The following is an 18,681-nucleotide window of genomic DNA, read 5'->3' on the forward strand; positions in this document are numbered from 1 at the left end:
GTCGCCCGGAAGTGACGCGCCGCGCGGCTGGCGGGCGAGGCCGGTCGGCGGGCCGCCCGGGGCGGGCGCGCGGCCATGCTGTTCTCGCTGCGGGAGCTGGTGCAGTGGCTGGGCTTCGCGCCCTTCGAGGTCTTCGTGCACCTGCTGGCCCTGCTGGTGTTCTCCGTGCTGCTGGCGCTGCGCGTGGACGGGCTGGCGCGCGGCCTGTCGTGGTGGGCCGCCTTCGCGCCGCTGTTCGCGGCCGACGGGCTGAGCGCCTACTTCACCACCATCGTGGCGGTGCGCCTGTTCCAGGACGGCGAGCGGCGGCTGGCCGTGCTGCGCCTCTTCTGGGTGCTCACCGTGCTCAGCCTCAAGTTCGTCTTCGAGATGCTGCTGTGCCAGAAGCTGGCCGAGCAGGCGCGCGAGCTGTGGTTCGGCCTCATCGCGTCGCCCGTCTTCATCCTGCTGCAGCTGCTCATGGTGCGCGCCTGCAGGGTCAACTAGCGCCCGGCGTGGAGTGGAGCCCTCGGCCGCGGGCACGGACCCAGGAGCCCAGGCCAGCGCCCTGAAGAGCCGGCCCGCCCGAGACCGAGTGCCGCGGCCGCCCCGGGCCCCCGGCAGGAGCTGCGGGGACACCCAGCCCTAGGACCGCGCGCCTTTGCGCTCGACGATGGCCGAGATCCAATAAAATGTTCAGTGTTCCCCCGGGAGGAGTGTGTCCTCCATGCACGGTCTGTGTGTCTGTGTGTCTGTGTGTCCCAGGGTCAGGCTGGGGGGCAGCACCCCGAGGCCGGGGCCGAGGATGGACTCGGAACGCAGACGAGTGCCGGCCAAGTGGGCAGGGCCACCGTGATCCACCGCGTGGGACATCACCAAGTCCCCCATGAAACCGCATTGTCCCAGGAGCAGTCACTGACCGGCCCTTCCCAGAGCGGGCTGTGTGGCCCCTTGCCGGGGTGGGGCCTGGCTGCTGGGGGAGCTTCCCTTCATAGCGGGGTCCTCCTGCTGGAGGGTCCGGACAGACTATGCCTTCCTTCTAGAACGACCTACGGGGCAGGGCAAGGCCCGTGCTGACCACCGCAGCATCCCTGGGGCAGGCGAGGCACTGACTGAGAGCTCACCGCCCACGAAGGCGGGCTGGGCGCTGACGCGACGAGGAAGTTGCACGGTCCAGCCAAGGTCACTCGTGCGCGGAGCCCAGGGGTCCACCCCGGCCGCCCGCCGGGTCCTGCCCCGCCCAGCGCGCCCCGGGATGCTGCAGCCCAGGGCGCAGAGGCGGAAGTCGGGGCGGCCAATGAGCGGCGCGAGCACCACGGGGTCCGGGTGTCGGCCAGTGACCGGCGCGCAGGCGGAGCCGGAACGGCCTCCCCGAGTGGGCGGTGCCCGGGCCAGCGGCGATCGGGGCGCTCGGGGCGCTCAGTCCGGTGCGCGCTGGCTGCGGCCGCCGCGCTCTCCGCCATGGCCGGCCTGGGGCGGGCTCCGGCCCCGCGCGGCATGATGCCCGCCTGGAAGCGGGAGATCCTGGAGCGGAGACGCGCCAAGCTGGCCGCTCTGGGGACGGCGCCGGCGGCCGAGCGGCCGGTGCTGGCAGAGAGTCTAGGTCCGCTGCGCGAGAACCCGTTCCTGCGGCTCGAGTCGGCGCGGCCGGCTCCGCCGCTGCTGGAGCTGTACCGCCGAGTGCCGGGCGTGCGCGCCATCCGTGCCGACAACATCCTTATCATCGAGTCGGCGCCCGGCTGCCCTCCCGCCGGTCCCCCTGCGCCCGCCGGCACCGCCCGCATCCGCGCCGCGGAGGTGCTGGTGTACGAGGAGGTGCCGCCCGCCGGCCGCGTCAGCCGCCTGCTGGAGAAGTTCGATCCTCCGACCGCGACGCGCCGCCGCGGAAGCCCGGAGCGCACCCGTGCCCCGAAGCCGGCCGCCCCGCGCGCTCCGCCGCCGCCTCCGCCGGCCGCCCCGCGCGCCCCGCCACCGCCGCCACCGGCCGCCCCGCGCGCCCCGCTGCCGCTACCACCGGCTGCCCCGCGCCTCAGCGAGCGCCCCGGTCGCTCGCCGCCCGCCGCGCGTCCCGGAGACGGGCTGGGCCCCGTCCACCCGCGCAGCGAGTTCCTGCAGAAGACGGGCAGCAACTCCTTCACCGTCCACCCGCGCGGCCTGCACCGAGCCACGGCGCCCGAACCCCGGCCGGCCGAGTGGAAGCCAAAGGCGGGGACACCGGCGCCTCCCGCCAGCCCCGGGACTCCGAGTGCCACCGCCACTGCGCCCAGCCCCGCCAGTGCCACTCCCAGCCAGCGCCAGTGGGTCGCGTCCGCCACCAGCGCCAACGACTCCTTCGAGATCCTGCCGGCCCCCGCGCCGGACTGGAACGCTGTCCCCCCGGGCGACCTGCAGGCCCGGGCCCTGGCCAGCCTCCGCGCGAACTCCCGCAATTCCTTCGTGTTTGTCCCCAAGCGCAAGGCTCCAGCGGCCGCTCCTCCCCAGGAGCCGCCCTGCGCGGAGCGGCCGCAGAGGGAGGTGGGCTGGGCCTCTCCGGGCCACCGGGAGCCTGGCGCCCAGCGGGCTGCTCTGGGAAGGATTCCCTCGGAGCCCGAGGAGGAGGAGGAGGAGGAGGAGGGCGGCGGCCCCAGGCCAGGTGTCACGCTTACGGACGGCGGCGGTGATGGCCGCTCTGGCAGGTGGTCGAGGCCCTCCTCACCCCCGGCCGCGGTGGTCGCAGAGCCCGCCGAGGGCCACCTGGCTCCTGGCCCAGCCAAGAATGGCCAGGAGTCGGGGCTACCGGTCACCTTCATTGATGATGTGGACTCAGAGGAGGACGAGGGCCCCCAGGACACCAGGCTGCCCCACCTGGGGCTCCCCAGGCCCTCTGCCGATCTCCGGCACCGGGGCACCAACACCTTCGTGGTGGTGCCCAAGAGGAAGCCGGGTGTCCAGCAGGGGCCAAGCCCTGGTGAGCCTGGGCCGTTTGGGCCGGACGGGGCGCAGCAGGACGGGGCCGGAGGCTTGCTGAAGAAGCGCTACCCCACGGTGCACGAGATTGAGGTGATTGGCGGCTATCTGGCCCTGCAGAAGTCCTGCCTCACCAAGGCCGGCTCCTCCAGGAAGAAGGTCAGTCTGGGCCGTGGGCATAGCCTGCTCTGGGGGTGGGCACTGCTGGCCCGTCCCTGGGGTGAGTTCTCAGGGCTGTGTCTTCAACTGGCCTAGTACATTGGCCCTAGTCTTGCTGTGGTCAGGAGAGAGTGGGGTGTGCGAGGTCCCTGCTTCTCGGTCTGCTGGGCCTGGCAGGAGGCAATGGCCGGGGGGTGGGCAGGCACTGGCTGTGTGGGAGCTACCGTGGTGCTGTGTGTGTGTGTTTCCATGTACGTGTGCTGTGTCTGCGTGCATGAGCCCCACCCCAGGGTGTGAGCCAGGGCCACTGGGGAAAAGGCCCCAGTGTTGCTGGGGGCAGCGGCTGGCAGGTGAGCCTGGCTGCCTGCGGCCCTGGATCCCTCTGGGCACTGCAAATGCTCTGGGATTCTTCCTGGTCCTTCCAGCTGCCGGCTTTTGTCCCCTAGGGTAAATTTTGAGGCCTCCGTGCTGCCTGCCCATTTTCCCCTGGTCCTGAGACTGCACCAGGCCCTGGCCAGGTGCCCCGGCCCCTCCCTGGGCTGGGGCATTGCACCTGCCCCACCCCTCATGTGTTTCCCGCAAGGATGGCAGGGCAGGGCCTGGTGGACCAACACCCAGCTTGCTTCCTTTCTGTGAGGTGGTCCTGGCTCACCTCTGCCCACAGCTGCCCACCCCATGCCCTGTGCTGAGGGCAGGGCCATGTTGGTCCACCATGGGCCTGGCCATGTGCCGGGCTGCTGTCCACAGCCTGGCACTTCCATTTCCAGCAGGAACCAGGACCATGGGGGTCCCTGGGGTTAGAAGAGGTGGTGGGAGGTGGAGCCAGCGCAGGCCCCGTCACTGTGCCAGCCCCAGGGTGGGGTCCAGATGGATGAGCCTGGACGGCCAGGTGACCTGCTGGCCGCGACTTCCGCCTGTGCCTGCACCAGCTGCCCTGCCCGGGAGGAGCCAGGTGCCTGCTGGTAGGGCTGAACTGTGGGCGTTCCCACACTGCCCCTCCCCAAGGCTGTGTGGCATTTGGTATGACACAGAGGTTTAGAGGTCCTCCATCCACTGCTTCATTCCCCAAGTGGCCCCCGGCGGCTGAGGGGGCAGCTGGACTGGAAGGTGGACAGCGACTGGGATGGCGGCATGATGGGTGGTGCCAGCCTCAGCTGGTCACTTCCCTGTTGGAGGGGGGAGGGGGTGGGGGCCCGGCTTAGGATCCAGGTTGGCGGGTGTCCCTTCACACCGACACCTGTCCCCCTGCGATGTGGCGTGCATCTGACCAGGCTCCCACTGTTCTGACCCTTCCTCCCCCTCCGCCCATAGCCTGGCAGCGCTGGCCCCACCCCCAGCCTCTGCTGCCTGCCTTATCCCCCCACCCCGTGGGGCGGGTGGGGGCTGGGAGGCAGCTGTGCCTGCTGGGGCTCAGCCCCGCGTAACTGGAGCTGGGCGTGAACCAGCTGGGCGGGCAGGGCAGAACAAAGGCCCTTCTGAGAGCCAACTTCCCGGGGCCCACCTGGTGCAGGGCAAAGTCCTCAAGAGGCTGCCGACCTGGCCACACCCCCTGCCCGTCCTGCTTCCGGCCCGGCAGCGTCACAGGTTGTCCAGTGACCCACTGACCTGTACCCACGGGGGGCCCCAGCTGGGGGCAAACGGGCCTGTGAACCAGGCTGTGCCAGGCTCCGTGTGCCCAGCCCCCACGGCCCTGCCACAAGGAGCTGGTCAGGTGGATACAGTGCTGACCCCCAGCCCTAGTAGCCTGCCTGCTCGTGTCTGTGGCCAGCCCCGGCCCCTTTGGGAGTGCCCATGGCAGAGCCTGGCCCCTTCAGGAGTGCCTGGCCCATAGTGGCAGGGCCTGGCCCACTGGCTCTGGCCTGCTCTGGGCCCTTCTGAGTGCCCCTCCTGGAGGGACGAGTGACCCTGTCCCCATGCTAGCTAGTGTGCTGGGGGCCCAGACAGCTTGGCACCCACTGTGATAGCCATAGCCCTGCCCAGCCTGCTGTGGGCATGGTCAGCAGGCTCTCGCCGATGCTGTGAGCCCAGCTGGCTGAGCAGATGGCCGCAAAGCAGGGCCTGGCTCCTGTGTGCGAGCTGTGCCCACTCGCCCTGGCCATGGGGTGGGGGCGAGGTGGCAGTTTCTGGACCCTGCAGCCAAGGCCAGCTCCCTTCCTGCCCCCATTGAGGCTGGGCGCAGCCCCGAGGCAGCAGGAAGAACTTGAACTTGAGCTGGCCCTGTTCCGTGCCCGGGAGGAGCTTGTATTTCAAGCTGGGGAATGTCTGCATACTCATTACTAGAGCAGCAGGCGCCCCGCGCTCCCGGGAGCTTAGCCCCTGTGCAGCCCCCCATCTGCAGAGGTCTGGGCGGGAGGGGCCTAGCCCGTGGCACCCAGTCCGGGGGCTGAGGCTGCTTGGGGTGGGGGCAGAGTGCTGTTGGCTTATCCTGTGCGTGGCTGCCTGGTAGGGCCCGTGGGCTGGTTTGGGACTGGTCAGCCGTGGGCGCGCGACAAGGGGTCTGCTGGCATCCCCACGACCGACAGGTGACCAGGCCCCTGCTCGTGTGGCTCTTACAGATGAAGATCTCCTTCAATGACCAGAGCCTGCAGACCACGTTTGAGTACCCTTCAGAGAGTTCCCTGGTACAGGATGAGGAGGAGGACGAAGAGGAAAAGGAGGAGGAGGAGGAGGAGGAGGAGGACGAGGCGGGGTACGGCCTGGAGGAGAAGCCCTTTGCACTCTTCCTGCCGCGGGCCACGCTTGTGAGCAGCGTGGTACCCGAGAGCCCACGGCTGCCAGATGGTGGCTCAGGTGAGTGCCCGCCTGCTCCTGTGGGGACGGGGAGTAGTGAGCCCAGCCACATGCCCACGTGTCCTTCCCCATCCCCAGGCCTGTCCAGCTACACTCCTAAGCACTGCGTGGCCTTCAGCAAATGGCAGGAGCAGATGCTGGAGCCCGTGGCTGTGCGTGAGGCAGGGCCACCACCACAGGAGGTCACGGTGAGCCAGCCCACCGGGGCCGAGCCTGTGGGCGGGGTGCCTGTGGGGTGGCACTTAGGAGCGGGCTGGGGCAGAGCCTCTGGTTGTGGCGGAGCCTGCGACTGGCACCACCTTCAGCACGCACCTTACCTTCCAGCTCACACCTGCCAGTCCCGACGACCTCTCTGACTTTCGCAGCGAGCCCGCCCTCTACTTCTGACGCCCGCATGGGCACCGCCAGGATGGCCAAGGCTGGGCCCTCGGTAGCACCCCGCCCCCACCCCCATCGGCTTTCTCTCCCCCTTGTCCTTGGAGCCAGGCCCGTGGGGAGGGCTGGGGTCCTGCCTGCCAAGCCTGCCTTCCTGCAGGACGTACAGTGCCCTCCCTACCCTTCCCTCCCCCACCGTGACTCAATAAACCAACACTGGAGGATACCTCTGCTGGGCCAGGGGACGTGGGAGGGGGCAGTGCTGCAGCTGTGAGGCCTGAAGTGAGCTCCCAGAAACACCAAAGACAGGGCAGGGTGGGCAGCCAGGAAGGCTCCTGTTTTCCGGGAGCTGGAGGTCAGCAGGGCCAGGGGTGGCACTCTGATGCTGGCATCCCACGTCCCAGCTGCTCCACTTCCCGTCCAGCTCTCTGGGGTTCCTGCACCCACATGGGAGGCCTGGCTGGAGCTCCAGGCCTGCAGTGCTGCCTGGCCCAGCCCTGGCTGGAGTCGCCACCTAGGAGTGTGCCAGTTGATGGAAAACCTCATTCTTTCTGCTGTATAACCAGCAGGTGGATGGCACTGGGCTCCGAGGGCAGCGTCCCTGGGATGCAGGGTGTGCCTTGGTGGGGGGCAGCCCCACCCTGGAGCTGGGGGTTGGTTGCCATAGCTACAAGAACCTGTGGAGACACACAGCCAAAGTGGACATTGGCCCTGGGCACAGCGGTGGCACCGGCCGAGCACAGTCTGAAGCTGAGTGGCAGGCGTGGGGGGTGGGGGAGAAGGACTCGGGGCTGCTGGGCTGGGCAGTGCCCCAGCTGTAGCTTTGGGGGCTGTGCAGGCCGGCCTGGTGTGGGCTGACTGACCTGGTGCAGGCCAGTATGGCACAGGCTGACAGAGTGCAGGCTGACCCCTGCAGGCTCGCTGACCTGGCACAGGCTGACTGACCTGGTGCAGGCCAGTATGGCACAGGCTGACAGAGTGCAGGCTGACCCCTGCAGGCTCACTGACCTAGTGCAGGCCAGTATGGCACAGGCTGACCCCTGCAGGCTCACTGACCTGGTGCAGGCCAGTACGGCACAGGCTGACAGAGTGCAGGCTGACCCCTGCAGGCTCACTGACCTGGTGCAGGCCAGTATGGCACAAGCTGACCCCTGCAGGCTCACTGACCTGGTGCAGGCCAGTATGGCACAGGCTGACCCCTGCAGGCTCACTGACCAGACACAAGTTGACCGTGTGGCTCCCCACAAACACCCTTTATTGTCAGTCACAGGCACTGTCACGGCCCCTCCTCTGGCCCAGGCTGGGGACACACAGCGTTGGGCCTGCTCAGCAGCTGAGGACAGTGGAGGCTGCAGAGAGGGGCCTGCACCCACCTCCCCAGGTCTGCCATGCGGGAGGCCAGGGCCGTGGCCAGCAGCCGCGTCCAGGGCTCCTCAGGTCACCCAAGGCCAGGGCGGAGGTCGGCTGCTGATACCTAGAGGCCGCTGTTCTCTTGGGGGGCACCTGGTCAGCTGTCCTTGCCACCACCGCCCTTCTGCTCCGCAGCCATGGTGGCCTTGGCCAAGTTGCCGGTTTCCCTCTTGAGGACACTGAGCAGGGTCTGTGAGCTCTCCAGGATCTGGGGATCAGGGGGCGAGTGGTCGGTGGACCTGGGAGGCATGGCGGCCCAGGCAGCAGGGCCTGTGAGCTCTCCAGCATTGGGGGTCAGGGGCTGGGTTGTCGGGGGACTTGGGGGGCTGCAGTCCCCCGGGGAGCAGGGCCTGTGAGGTCGCCAGGATCTGGGGAACAGGGGGCGAGTGGTCGGTGGACCTGGGAGGCATGGCGGCCCGGGCAGCAGGGCCTGTAAGCTCTCCAGGATCTGGGGATCAGGGGGCGAGTGGTCAGTGGACCTGGGAAGCCCGGGTGGCAGGGCCTGTAAGCTCTCCAGCATTGGGGGTCGGGGCTGGGTTGTCGGGGGACTTGGGGGGCTGCAGTCCCCGGGGAGCAGGACCTGTGAGCTCTCCAGGATTGGGGTCAGGGGCTGGGTGGTCAGTGGACCTGGGAGGCCCGGGTGGCAGGGCCTGTAAGCTCTCCAGCATTGGGGGTCAGGGGCTGGGTTGTCGGGGGATTTGGGGGGGCTGCAGTCCCCGGGGAGCAGGGCCTGCGAGCTCTCCAGGATTGGGCGTCAGGGCCTGGGAGGCCGCAGACCCGGCGACGGACAACAGGACACGGCCACCCCCATACCTTGAGGTAGGCGGCCTCCGTCTCGGCGATCGTCCGGTCGAACTCGTTGCGGGAGGCAATCTTGCAGGCCAGGTTCTCGTTCACGCGGGCCAGCCTCTCGGTCAGCTGCCGCACCTCCACCTGCAGCCGCTGCTTCTCCTCTTCCTCCTGCTGGATCTGCTGGCTGAGCTCCTCGCGCTTTTGGCACAGCTCCTCCATGCCTGGGGCGGGAGCGCAGCGCGGTCAGCGGGGTCCTCCCGGGCCCGCCGCCCCCGCCCGGCCCGCCGCTCACACTTGACCAGCTCGTTGTTGTAGGTCTGCAGCGCCGCGCCCTGCTGGGTCATGGTGGGCGCCGGGACCCTCCGCGCCGCTGCAACCGCCGAGGCGCCGCGGGAAGTGCGTCACTGCCACGAGCCGCCCCGAGCCGCGCGTCATCCGCGCGCGCCGTGCCACGGTGTCGGCGGGAGGGCGTGCCGTGATGGCGGCGGCGGCTGGGCCTGGGGTCTCCGGGGTGCCCGGCGGGCCCGGGCAGGAGCTCGTGCTGGCCTGGAGCACCGTGAGCGCCGCGCTGGTGCCGCCGGCCGCGCTGGTGCCGCCGGCCGCGCTGGGGCTGGTGAGGCGCGCGCGGGGCGGCCGGCCGGGCAGGGGCGGCCGGGTCCCCCGGTGCCCGCCCGCTCCGCTGCCGCTCGTGTGCCCCGCAGGCGTCCGCACGGACCGGCGGGGCGGCGGCGCCCACGGAGGAGGAGCTGCGCGGCGCGGTGGAGGTGCTGCGGGCGCACGGGCTGCACGCGGCCCTGGAGGAGTGGTTCGCCGAGCTGCTGCAGAACCACCTGCAGGCCAGCATCGCGCCCGAGTTCTGGGCCGTCCTGGCCCGGCGCGAGGCCGCGGCCGACGAGCCGCAGGCCCTGCAGCTGCTGCTGGACGCCTTCGGCCTGCTCGAGAGCCGCCTGGACCCCTACCTGCGCAGCCTGGACCTGCTGGAGAAGTGGGCGCGCCTGGGCCTGCTGCCCGGCTCGGGCGCCCAGGGGCTGCGGGGCAGGGTGCACACCATGCTGCGGGGCGTGTTCTTCTTCTCCACGCCCAGAAGCTTCCAGGACATGGTGCAGCGGCTCTACGGCCGCTTCCTCCGGGTCTACATGCAGAGCAAGAGGAAGGGAGACGGCGGCACGGACCCCGAGCTGGAGGGCGAGCTGGACAGCCGCTACGCGCGCCGCCGGTACTACCGGCTGCTGCAGAGCCCGCTGTGCGCCGGCTGCGGCAGCGACAAGTCACAGTGCTGGTGCCGCCGCGCGCTCGAGCAGTTCCAGCGGCTCGGCCAGGTCCTGTGAGTAGTCGCCAGGCCAGCCCGGCCCCCTTCCCCGTGAGCCTGCGCCCTGGGCGGTCAGCAGGTACAGAAAGGAGGGCGGGAGAGAGAGGCAGAAACAGAGAAGAAACTTCCTCCTGCTGCTTCATTCCTAAATGGCCACACAGCCAGAACTGGGCCTGGGCAGAGCCGGGAGCTCCACCCGGGTCTCCCACGTGGGTTTGGGGCGGTCCAGCCACTTGAACCGCTGCTTTCCCAGGCTGTCAACAGGGAGCCGGGCCCATGGCCAGACGGGGTTTTGTTCCGTTGAACTGCCGTGCAGCTGACAAACCCATACAGGGTCGGGGAGGCCCTGACGGGCTCCTGCTGCATCTGCCCTGGTGGAAGCTTCTCCCCTTTCGGGATTCCGTAGGCCAACGTTCCTGCAGGAGGGCCAGGGCGGCTCCCAGCTGTGTGGCCAGCCGCTCCAGCTGCATGGGAAGCATAGGAAAGCCCTTGTCCCAGGGCGGAGGTGCCTGGCCGGGGTGTCCTCCCCCACACCTCCTCCTATCCCACGGTGCGTCAAACTGCGTGTGGGAGCCGTGTCCACCCCACCTGTGGGCAGGGCTGCACGTGGGAGCCATGTCCACCCCACCCGTGGGCAGGGGTGTGTGTGTGCTGTGTCTGTCCCTGCCTGTGGGCAGGGGTGTGTGTGTGTGCTGTGTCTGTCCCTGCCTGTGGGCAGGGGGGTGTGTGTGTGCTGTGTCTGTCCCTGCCTGTGGGCAGGGGTGTGTGTGTGTGCTGTGTCTGTCCCTGCCTGTGGGCAGGGGTGTGTGTGTGTGCTGTGTCTGTCCCTGCCTATGGGCAGGGCTGCACGTGGGTGCCTGTCATGCCTCACACCCTCTCCCCCAGACACAGGCTCAGTTTGTTGGAGCGGGTCTGCGCCGAGGCGGTGACCACCACGCTGCACCAGGTCACCCGCGAGCGCATGGAGGACCGGTGTCGTGGCGAGTATGAGCGCTCCTTCCTGCGTGAGTTCCACAAGGTGAGGGCCCCCAGAACCAGGGCCTGGCCGACCCACTGGGCTGTGCCCCCAGGTGCGAGCACACAGCGTCGGGTGGTGGCGTGCCAGACCTGGGGTGCTCCTCCCAGGGCCTGTCCTGGGCTGTGGGCCCAGCCAGCAGGGACAGGGCAGCCTCCCATCTGTCTGGCAGTGGATCGAGAGGGTCGTTGGCTGGCTGGGCAAGGTGTTCCTGCAGGATGGGCCTGCCCGGCCTGCGTCCCCGGACGCTGGGCAAACGCTGCGCCGCTGGCGCTGCCACGTGCAGAGATTCTTCTACCGCACCTACGCCAGCCTGCGCATTGAGGAGCTCTTCAGCATCGTGCGAGGTGGGTTCCCCATCTTACCCCCTCAGCGCAGTGAGGTGGGTCCCCCATCTTATTCCCTCAGCGCTGTGAGGTGGGTCCCCCATCTTATCCTCTCAGTGCTGTGAGGTGGGTCCCCCATCTAATCCCCTCAGCGCTGTGAGGTGGGTCCCCCATCTAATCCACTCAGCACCATGCGCAGTGGGTCCCCCATCTAATCCCCTCAGCGCTGTGAGGTGGGTCCCCCCATCTTATCCCCTCAGCACCATGCGCAGTGGGTCCCCCATCTAATCCCCTCAGCGCTGTGAGGTGGGTCCCCCATCTTATCCCCTCAGCACCATGCGCAGTGGGTCCCCCATCTAATCCTCTCAGTGCTGTGAGGTGGGTCCCCCATCTAATCCCCTCAGCGCTGTGAGGTGGGTCCTCCATCTAATCCCCTCAGCGCTGTGAGGTGGTTCTCCCCCTAAGGTCCTCTCAGTGCTGTGTGCCCCCCAGGCCATTACTGGCTCCCTGTTTTCTGGCCAGGCGGTGGACCCAGTGGGGGCCCCAGCGCTGGCATGGCAGAGGGAAGTGGCCAGAGCCAGTGTCTGGCTCCTGGGGACTGTCCAGCTGTGGCTGTGGTGGAGGTGCTGGCGCCTGTGGCCTGTGCCCACCATGCGTGTCCCTCCCGCTCGTGATGCTCCTGAAGGGTGCTCTTCTCACAGACTTCCCGGACTCCCGGCCGGCCATCGAGGACCTCAAGTACTGCCTGGAGAGGACGGACCTGAGGCAGCAGCTGCTCGTGTCACTCAAGGCGGCCCTGGAGGCCCGGCTGCTGCACCCAGGTGCCCGACCACCCAACAGCCATTCGGACCTAACAGTTGTGGCCTCGGGTGGGATTCCTCTCAGACTGCATGTTCCATGGGAGGTTCTGGAGGAAGTGCCTGTGAGCTGGTGGGAGCAGGGTGGTGTTGGCTCCGTGTGGTTCCCTGGGCAGTGAGGTCACCTGGCGGGCGTGTGGCTGCCCTGTCCCCTTCCGTGCTACAGGCGTCAACACATGTGACATCATCACGCTGTACATCTCAGCCATCAAGGCGCTACGCGTGCTGGACCCTTCCATGGTCATCCTGGAGGTGGCCTGTGAGCCCATCCGACGCTACCTGAGGTGAGCGTGGCTTGTCACCCATCCGGTGCAGTGGCCAGGACTCCCTTGCGGGTTCACGGGGCCTGGCCCAGCCTGCAGACCTGCCCTCGTATCTGTGCCCGCACCAGTACCCACTGGGTAGCCTGGATTTTTTTTTTTTTAAGATTTAATTTATTTCTGTTGGAAAGTCATCTGATGATTCACTCCCCAAGTGAGCGCAACAGTCAGCTGTGCCCATGTGAAGCCAGGAGCCGGGGCTTCTTCTGGGTCTCCCACGTGGGCACAGGGTCCCAAGGCTTTGGGCTGCCCTGGACTGCTTTCCCAGGCCACAAGCAGGGAGCTGATGGGAAGCGGGGCCGCCAGGATTAGAACTGGCGCCCATATGGGATCCTGGCGAATGCAAGGCAAGGACTTTAGCTGTTAGTCTATTGCGCCAGGCCGGAGTATCCTGTTTAATTGTTTAGCTTCGATTTTTTTTTTCTTAAGATTTACGTATGTTTTATTACAAAGTCAGCTATACATAGAGGAGGAGAGACAGAGAGGAAGATCTTCCATCCAATTGTTCACCCCCCAAGTGACCGGTGCTGTGCCGATCCGAAGCCAAGAACCTGGAACCTCTTCCGGGTCTCCCACGCAGGTGCAGGGTCCCAAAGCTTTGGGCCGTCCTCGACTGCTTTCCCAGGCCCCAAGCAGGGAGCTGGATGGGAAGTGGAGCTGCCAGGATTAGAACCGGCGCCCATATGGGATCCTGGCATGTTCAAGGGGAGGACTTTAGCCGCTAGGCCACGCCGCCGGGCCCTAGTTTCCATTTTCTGAGAAGTCATATGGGCCCGTCTGTGGGCAGGGCCAGTCCCCACCAGCTGAGGATTTAGGGTCAGCTGAGGCTTCTCACATTTGGGGCCCCAGGCCCATACTAAGCTGTAGGAGGGGCTGGGCTGGCAGGTGTGGGAGGGGCAAGGCCAGCGGTGGGTGGGGCCGGCAGGAGGAGGGCAGGGAGGGTGGGGCCTGGGTTTAGCAGCACTGGGGCCTGGCAGGACCCGGGAGGACACAGTACGGCAGATTGTGGCTGGGCTGACCGGGGACTCGGACGGGACTGGGGACCTGGCTGTGGAGCTGTCCAAGACAGACCCAGCCACCCTGGAGACTGGCCAGGACAGCGAGGACGACTCGGGCGAGCCGGAGGACTGGGTGCCTGACCCTGTGGACGCTGATCCAGGTCAGTGCCCTGGAGGGCTCTCCCAGAGGCTCTCCAGGGATTAGCTGGGGCCCAGAGTGTGTGCCCATGTGTGTCCATACCGGGCCCTGAGAGTGGCCACCTGTGTGTGCCTGCCCTGGCCATGAGACCCCTGCCGTGTGCAGGCGTTCTGCCCTCGCCATGGGTCCCCCGCCCTGTGCAGGTGTTCTGCCCTCGCCATGGGTCCCCCGCCCTGTGCAGGTGTTCTGCCCTCGCCATGGGACCCCCGCCCTGTGCAGGCGTTCTGCCCTCGCCATGGGACCCCATCCCTGCCTGCAGGCATTCTGCCGTGGCCACGGGACCCCGTCCCTGCCTGCAGGCGTTCTGCCGTGGCCATGGGACCCCGGCGCTATGCAGACATCCTGCCCTCACCATGGGACCCCCGTCCTGTGCAGGCGTTCTGCCCTCACTGTGCCCCCGTCCCTGTCCGCAGGCAAATCGAGCTCCAAGCGGCGCTCCTCGGACATCATCAGCCTCCTGGTTAGCATCTACGGCAGCAAGGACCTCTTCATCAACGAGTACCGCTCGCTGCTTGCTGACCGCCTACTGCACCATTTCAGCTTCAGCCCCGAGCGGTGAGCCCACCGGCTGGGCCCCGCAGTGCCCACAGCCTCCCTAGAGCCCCCCACAGTGCCCACAGCCTCCCTAGAGCCCCCCGCAGTGCCCACAACCTCCCTAGAGCCCCCCGCAGTGCCCACAGCCTCCCTAGAGCCCCCCGCAGTGCCCACAGCCTCCCTAGAGCCCCCCGCAGTGCCCATAGCCTCCCTAGAGCCCGCTGCAGTACTCACAGTGCTTTTGCTTTCCATTTCCCAAGGGAGATCCGCAACGTGGAGCTGCTGAAGCTGCGCTTTGGAGAGGCACCCATGCACTTCTGTGAGGTCATGCTCAAGGTGCTTATTTGCGCCATGCCCAGCCCCGCCCATTCCGCCATCAGGCCCCGCCCACACCACCATCAGGCCCTGCCCCCGGCCTTGGTGCAGAGCCCACCTTCCTGTCCCAGGACATGGCCGACTCTCGCCGCATCAACGCTAACATCCGGGAGGAGGACGAGAAGCGGCCCGCGGAGGAGCAGCCCCCTTTCGGGGTCTACGCTGTCATCCTGTCCAGTGAGTTCTGGCCCCCGTTCAAGGATGAGAAGCTGGAGGTGCCAGAGGAGGTCAAGGCGGCCCTGGACGCTTACTGCAAGAAGTTCGAGCAGCTCAAGGTGGGCGCTGCGTGCGGGTCCAGCCCTGCGCCTCAGTTGCCCAGGGTGGCGGGCCACAGCTGCCGGGGACGCCAAGGGGTTCCAGGGACAGGGAGGTGATCTCCAGACAGCCGCTGAAGGCAGCCTGCTCAGCTCTCAGCACTTGCCCTGGGCTGCAGCCAGCTAGCAGTGCTCGGGGGGCACAGAGCTGTAGCCTGTTCTCCTTCCAGAAACTTCCATGACTCTGCTGGGGACAGCGGGCAGCCAAGGGTGCAGTTCATACACAGGGTCATGCTTGTCAGAGCCAGGTGGGGCCAGGCAATCAGGGAGGGTGATTGCCACCTATGTGAGAGCAGGTGCCACTGTCCTGTGAGAGCAGTGTCCCTGTGTCCTGTGAGAGCAGTGTCCCTGTGTCCTATGAGAGCAGGTGTCCCTGTGTCCTGTGTGTGAGAGCAGGTGTCCCTGTGTCCTGTGTGTGAGAGCAGGTGTCCCTGTGTCCTGTGTGTGTTTGTGACGGCATTGCTGTTTTGTGTCTGTGTGGTTTAGGGTCCTGCTCTCTCCTGACCTGCTGTGTGGACTCTGCAGAGGCTCGTCCACAGCATGTGGTTGTAGGTAAAGGTTCAGTCAGGAGTTGGGAACCATGCTTTACCCTCTTGCGCTCCTACGTCTTCATAGCCAGGAGGTACAGATTGGGTCCTCTCGGCTGTTCCTGCCCCTCCAGAGGGGACAGCCCTTGACCCCTCTCCCCCATGACCCCTCGTAGATAGTGTGAGGGATCTGCTTCCAGGGGAAGTCACACAAGGTCTGATTTTAAGACTATCACATTTTGGGCACAATTTGGCGGCCTGCCCGTTTTCCCCAAACTCGTAGCCTTCCTCATGCAAGTGGAACCAGCCAGTCCCCGTGTCCTCAGAAACCTGGGACATTTCAGCAGCCTGGTTTTGTGGTGCCCATGAGAGCAGGGCGTGGTGTCTGGGCACAGCCGACCGGTGCCGGCAACCTGGAGCAGTTGCAGTGGCCTCCCAGAGGCAGCAGGGGGCGCTCCCGAGTCTCCATGCTGTGCAGGGCTGGGCTGTGTGCGGCCCCAGGAGGCGTCCTCCACGCCCATGGTGGATACCACTTCCAGCCTGTGCAGCTTGGGTGGTTGGGACTGCAACCACCCAGTGGCCGTTTCCATGTCTGCAGTGCCTGCTGCTTCCAGCCTCCTCCTAAGTGTTGCTCCAGGCAGCAAGACAACCTGCAGCCATCAGAGCAGCTCCCTTGGCCTGCAGTGGGGCTGTGCTCCCCCTGTGCTGGGGCTGTGCTCCCCCTGTACTGGGGCTGTGCTCCTCCTGTACTGAGGGCTGTGTTCCTCCTGTACTGAGGGCTGTGCTCCCCCTGTACTGGGGCTGTGTTCCCCCCCTGTACTGGGGCTGTGCTCCCCCTGTACTGAGGTCTGTGCTCCCCCTGTACTGAGGTCTGTGCTCCCCCTGTACTGAGGGCTGTGCTCCCCCTGTACTGAGGGCTGTGCTCCCCCTGTACTGAGGGCTGTGTTCCTCCTGTACTGAGGGCTGTGCTCCCCCTGTACTGAGGGCTGTGCTCCCCCTGTACTGAGGGCTGTGTTCCTCCTGTACTGAGGGCTGTGCTCCCCCTGTACTGAGGGCTGTGCTCCCCCTGTACTGAGGGCTGTGCTCCCCCTGTACTGAGGGCTGTGTTCCTCCTGTACTGAGGGCTGTGCTCCCCCTGTACTGAGGGCTGTGCTCCCCCTGTACTGAGGGCTGTGCTCCTCCTGTACTGAGGGCTGTGCTCCCCCTGTACTGAGGGCTGTGCTCCCCCTGTACTGAGGGCTGTGCTCCCCCTGTACTGGGGCTGTGCTCCTCCTGTACTGGGGCTGTGTTCCCCCTGTACTGAGGGCTGTGCTCCCCCTGTACTGAGGGCTGTGCTCCCCCTGTACTGAGGGCTGTGCTCCCCCTGTACTGGGGCTGTGCTCCCCCTGTACTGGGGCTGTGCTCCTCCTGTACTGAGGGCTGTGTTCCTCCTGTACTGAGGGCTGTGCTCCCCCTGTACTGGGGCTGTGCTCCCCCTGTACTGGGGCTGTGCTCCCCCAGAGCTGGATGCAAAGCCCACGGGTGCTGGGATCAGTGCGTTGCTGGCTGAGCCCGGTCTCCCACAGGCCATGCGGACCCTGAGCTGGAAGCACACCCTAGGCCTGGTGACCATGGATGTAGAGCTGGCTGACCGCACCCTGTCCGTGGCCGTGACCCCTGTGCAGGCTGTGATCCTGCTCTACTTCCAGGACCAAGGTGAGCTGGGTGCTGCCTCTCAACACATGGGGCCCAGCCCGTGCTCGGCCGGTGTGCGTGGCCAGCCCAGCGTCCTGTCTCCACCCACAGCCAGCTGGACCCTGGAGGAGCTGAGCAAGGTGGTGAAGATGCCGGTGGCGCTGCTACGGCGCCGTCTGGCCGTGTGGCTGCAGCAGGGCGTGCTGCGCGAGGAGCCAGCCGGAACTTTCTCCGTGGTGGAGGAGGAGCGGCCGCAGGACCGGGACAACATGGTGCTCATCGACAGTGACGACGAGAGCGACTCGGGCATGGCCTCACAGGCCGACCAGAAGGAGGAGGAGCTGCTGGTGCGTGGAAGCCGGGGTGGCGGGCGGCCAGGATGGAGCAGCCCCGCTGAGGACAGGGCGGGGGCGGCCGGGGCGGGGCAGGGCCGCGGTGGAGCAGCCCGCTGAGGACATGCATACCCGCAGCTCTTTTGGACCTACATCCAGGCCATGCTGACCAACCTGGAGAGCCTGTCGCTGGAGCGCATCTACAGCATGCTGCGCATGTTCGTCATGACGGGGCCCGCGCTGGCCGAGATCGACCTGCAGGAGCTCCAGAGCTTCCTGCAGAAGAAGGTGCGCGACCAGCAGCTCGTCTACGCCGCCGGCGTCTACCGCCTGCCCAAGACCTGCGGCTAAAAGCCCCACGGCGGTCGGCCCGGCTTCCAACCCAATGCCCTTCCCAGCCCCAGGAAGGGCGGCCGTCCGGCCCAGCTCCCAACCCGATGCCGACGCCCTACCTGGCTCCAGGAAGTGGCCGGCAGGCCCAGCTCCCGACCTGACTCCCTGGCCAGCCCCTCCCCCAGTGGCCCATAAAGCAGCTTGAGACCTCCTTCCCTGCCTGGTGGCTTTGTGCGCTCCTTGGGCACTTCCCTTTACCCTCGTGCCGGGCTGTGTGGGCTGCACTGATGTGGGGATGTGGCGCGGCCTCCGGGGTGAAGGGACCTGACCTGGAGCCGTTGGCTTCTGTGAGCTGTGTGGGGACGGAGCTTGGGGAATGTCTGTGTCATGGGCATGTGGCAAGGGCAGGGTCAATCGGAGGGCTCAGGGCACCAGAGTCCCATAGGGGAGGCTTGAGGGGAGGCTAAGGCAGGGTCCAGCCCGGGCGCTGGCCCCAGTGAGCGCCCTCCCAGGCCTGGCTCCATGTCTGGGCTGTGTTTATGGCCCCCTGGTCCTCCTGGTGCTGTGGGGACTGCCTCAAGGCCTGGCAGACATGACAGGGACGGGGCACACGGTGTTGGCAGCACCCTGTTAGTGGGTCTGGCTGGACCTGGGGTCCTGTGCTACGGCTGTTGGGAGCCGTGGGGTCTGCTCTCGGCACGGCCGCTCACTGACCCTGGCCAAGCTCTCTGTCCTCACCAGGATACAAACCTGCTGAGCTGGCTGGGCAGGGCAGCGTGCCAGCCCCAGCTCCGGGAACACTTTGTGCTTGGTGTTGTGGCAATGTCCCCAAGGTGAGGGCGTGTCGTGGGTCTGGCACTACTTGGCAGGTGCACAGGCAGTGTCCCAAGCTGTCAGGGCTTCCCCAGGGACCCTAGAGGGACACTCTTGTCCCGTGGCACTGCTGAGGCCCAGCCCCCTGGCAGGGATGGGGGGCACTTCCTATGCTGGCTGGTGGTTGTGGGTAGGTTCCCCAGGGAGGAGGGAGGCCCCAGGTGGGAGCAGGTTCCCCCACCACCCTGCTCTCCTCACAAAAGCAGCAGGCCCCATGTGACACCTGGGCCAGACAGTGGTACCT

General features: G+C 67.0%; 4 protein-coding genes across 4 annotated transcripts; 3 read left to right on the forward strand and 1 right to left on the reverse strand.

Annotated features, from left to right (window-relative positions):
- Positions 1-7: 7 nt before the first annotated feature.
- Positions 8-692, forward strand: TMEM203 (transmembrane protein 203). The gene has a single exon (XM_004593423.2). The coding sequence runs from the start codon at positions 76-78 to the stop codon at positions 484-486; it is 411 nt and encodes a 136-aa protein (XP_004593480.1). The 5' UTR covers positions 8-75; the 3' UTR covers positions 487-692.
- A 675-nt stretch (positions 693-1,367) lies between these two features.
- On the forward strand, positions 1,368-6,338 carry TPRN (taperin). The gene is made up of 4 exons (XM_004593613.2): positions 1,368-3,084; positions 5,640-5,874; positions 5,953-6,062; positions 6,199-6,338. The coding sequence occupies exons 1-4, from the start codon at positions 1,441-1,443 to the stop codon at positions 6,259-6,261; spliced, it is 2,052 nt and encodes a 683-aa protein (XP_004593670.2). The 5' UTR covers positions 1,368-1,440; the 3' UTR covers positions 6,262-6,338.
- Positions 6,339-7,615: 1,277 nt separating this feature from the next.
- Positions 7,616-8,900, reverse strand: SSNA1 (SS nuclear autoantigen 1). Its single transcript, XM_004593424.2, has 3 exons — positions 8,744-8,900; positions 8,473-8,672; positions 7,616-7,867 (listed from the first exon to the last, which is right to left on the reverse strand). The coding sequence occupies exons 1-3, from the start codon at positions 8,793-8,795 to the stop codon at positions 7,757-7,759; spliced, it is 363 nt and encodes a 120-aa protein (XP_004593481.1). The 5' UTR covers positions 8,796-8,900; the 3' UTR covers positions 7,616-7,756.
- A 29-nt stretch (positions 8,901-8,929) lies between these two features.
- ANAPC2 (anaphase promoting complex subunit 2) lies at positions 8,930-17,608 on the forward strand. Its single transcript, XM_058659528.1, has 13 exons — positions 8,930-9,064; positions 9,153-9,775; positions 10,646-10,778; positions 10,948-11,122; positions 11,803-11,922; positions 12,125-12,242; positions 13,256-13,437; positions 13,889-14,030; positions 14,270-14,345; positions 14,456-14,659; positions 16,791-16,920; positions 17,011-17,246; positions 17,370-17,608. Exons 1-13 carry the CDS (start codon positions 8,930-8,932, stop codon positions 17,580-17,582), a joined length of 2,487 nt encoding a protein of 828 aa, XP_058515511.1. The 3' UTR covers positions 17,583-17,608.
- Positions 17,609-18,681: the final 1,073 nt, after the last annotated feature.

Source organism: Ochotona princeps, unplaced genomic scaffold (genome assembly GCF_030435755.1).
Source record: "Ochotona princeps isolate mOchPri1 unplaced genomic scaffold, mOchPri1.hap1 HAP1_SCAFFOLD_388, whole genome shotgun sequence".
In the NCBI taxonomy this organism is placed as follows: domain Eukaryota; kingdom Metazoa; phylum Chordata; class Mammalia; order Lagomorpha; family Ochotonidae; genus Ochotona; species Ochotona princeps.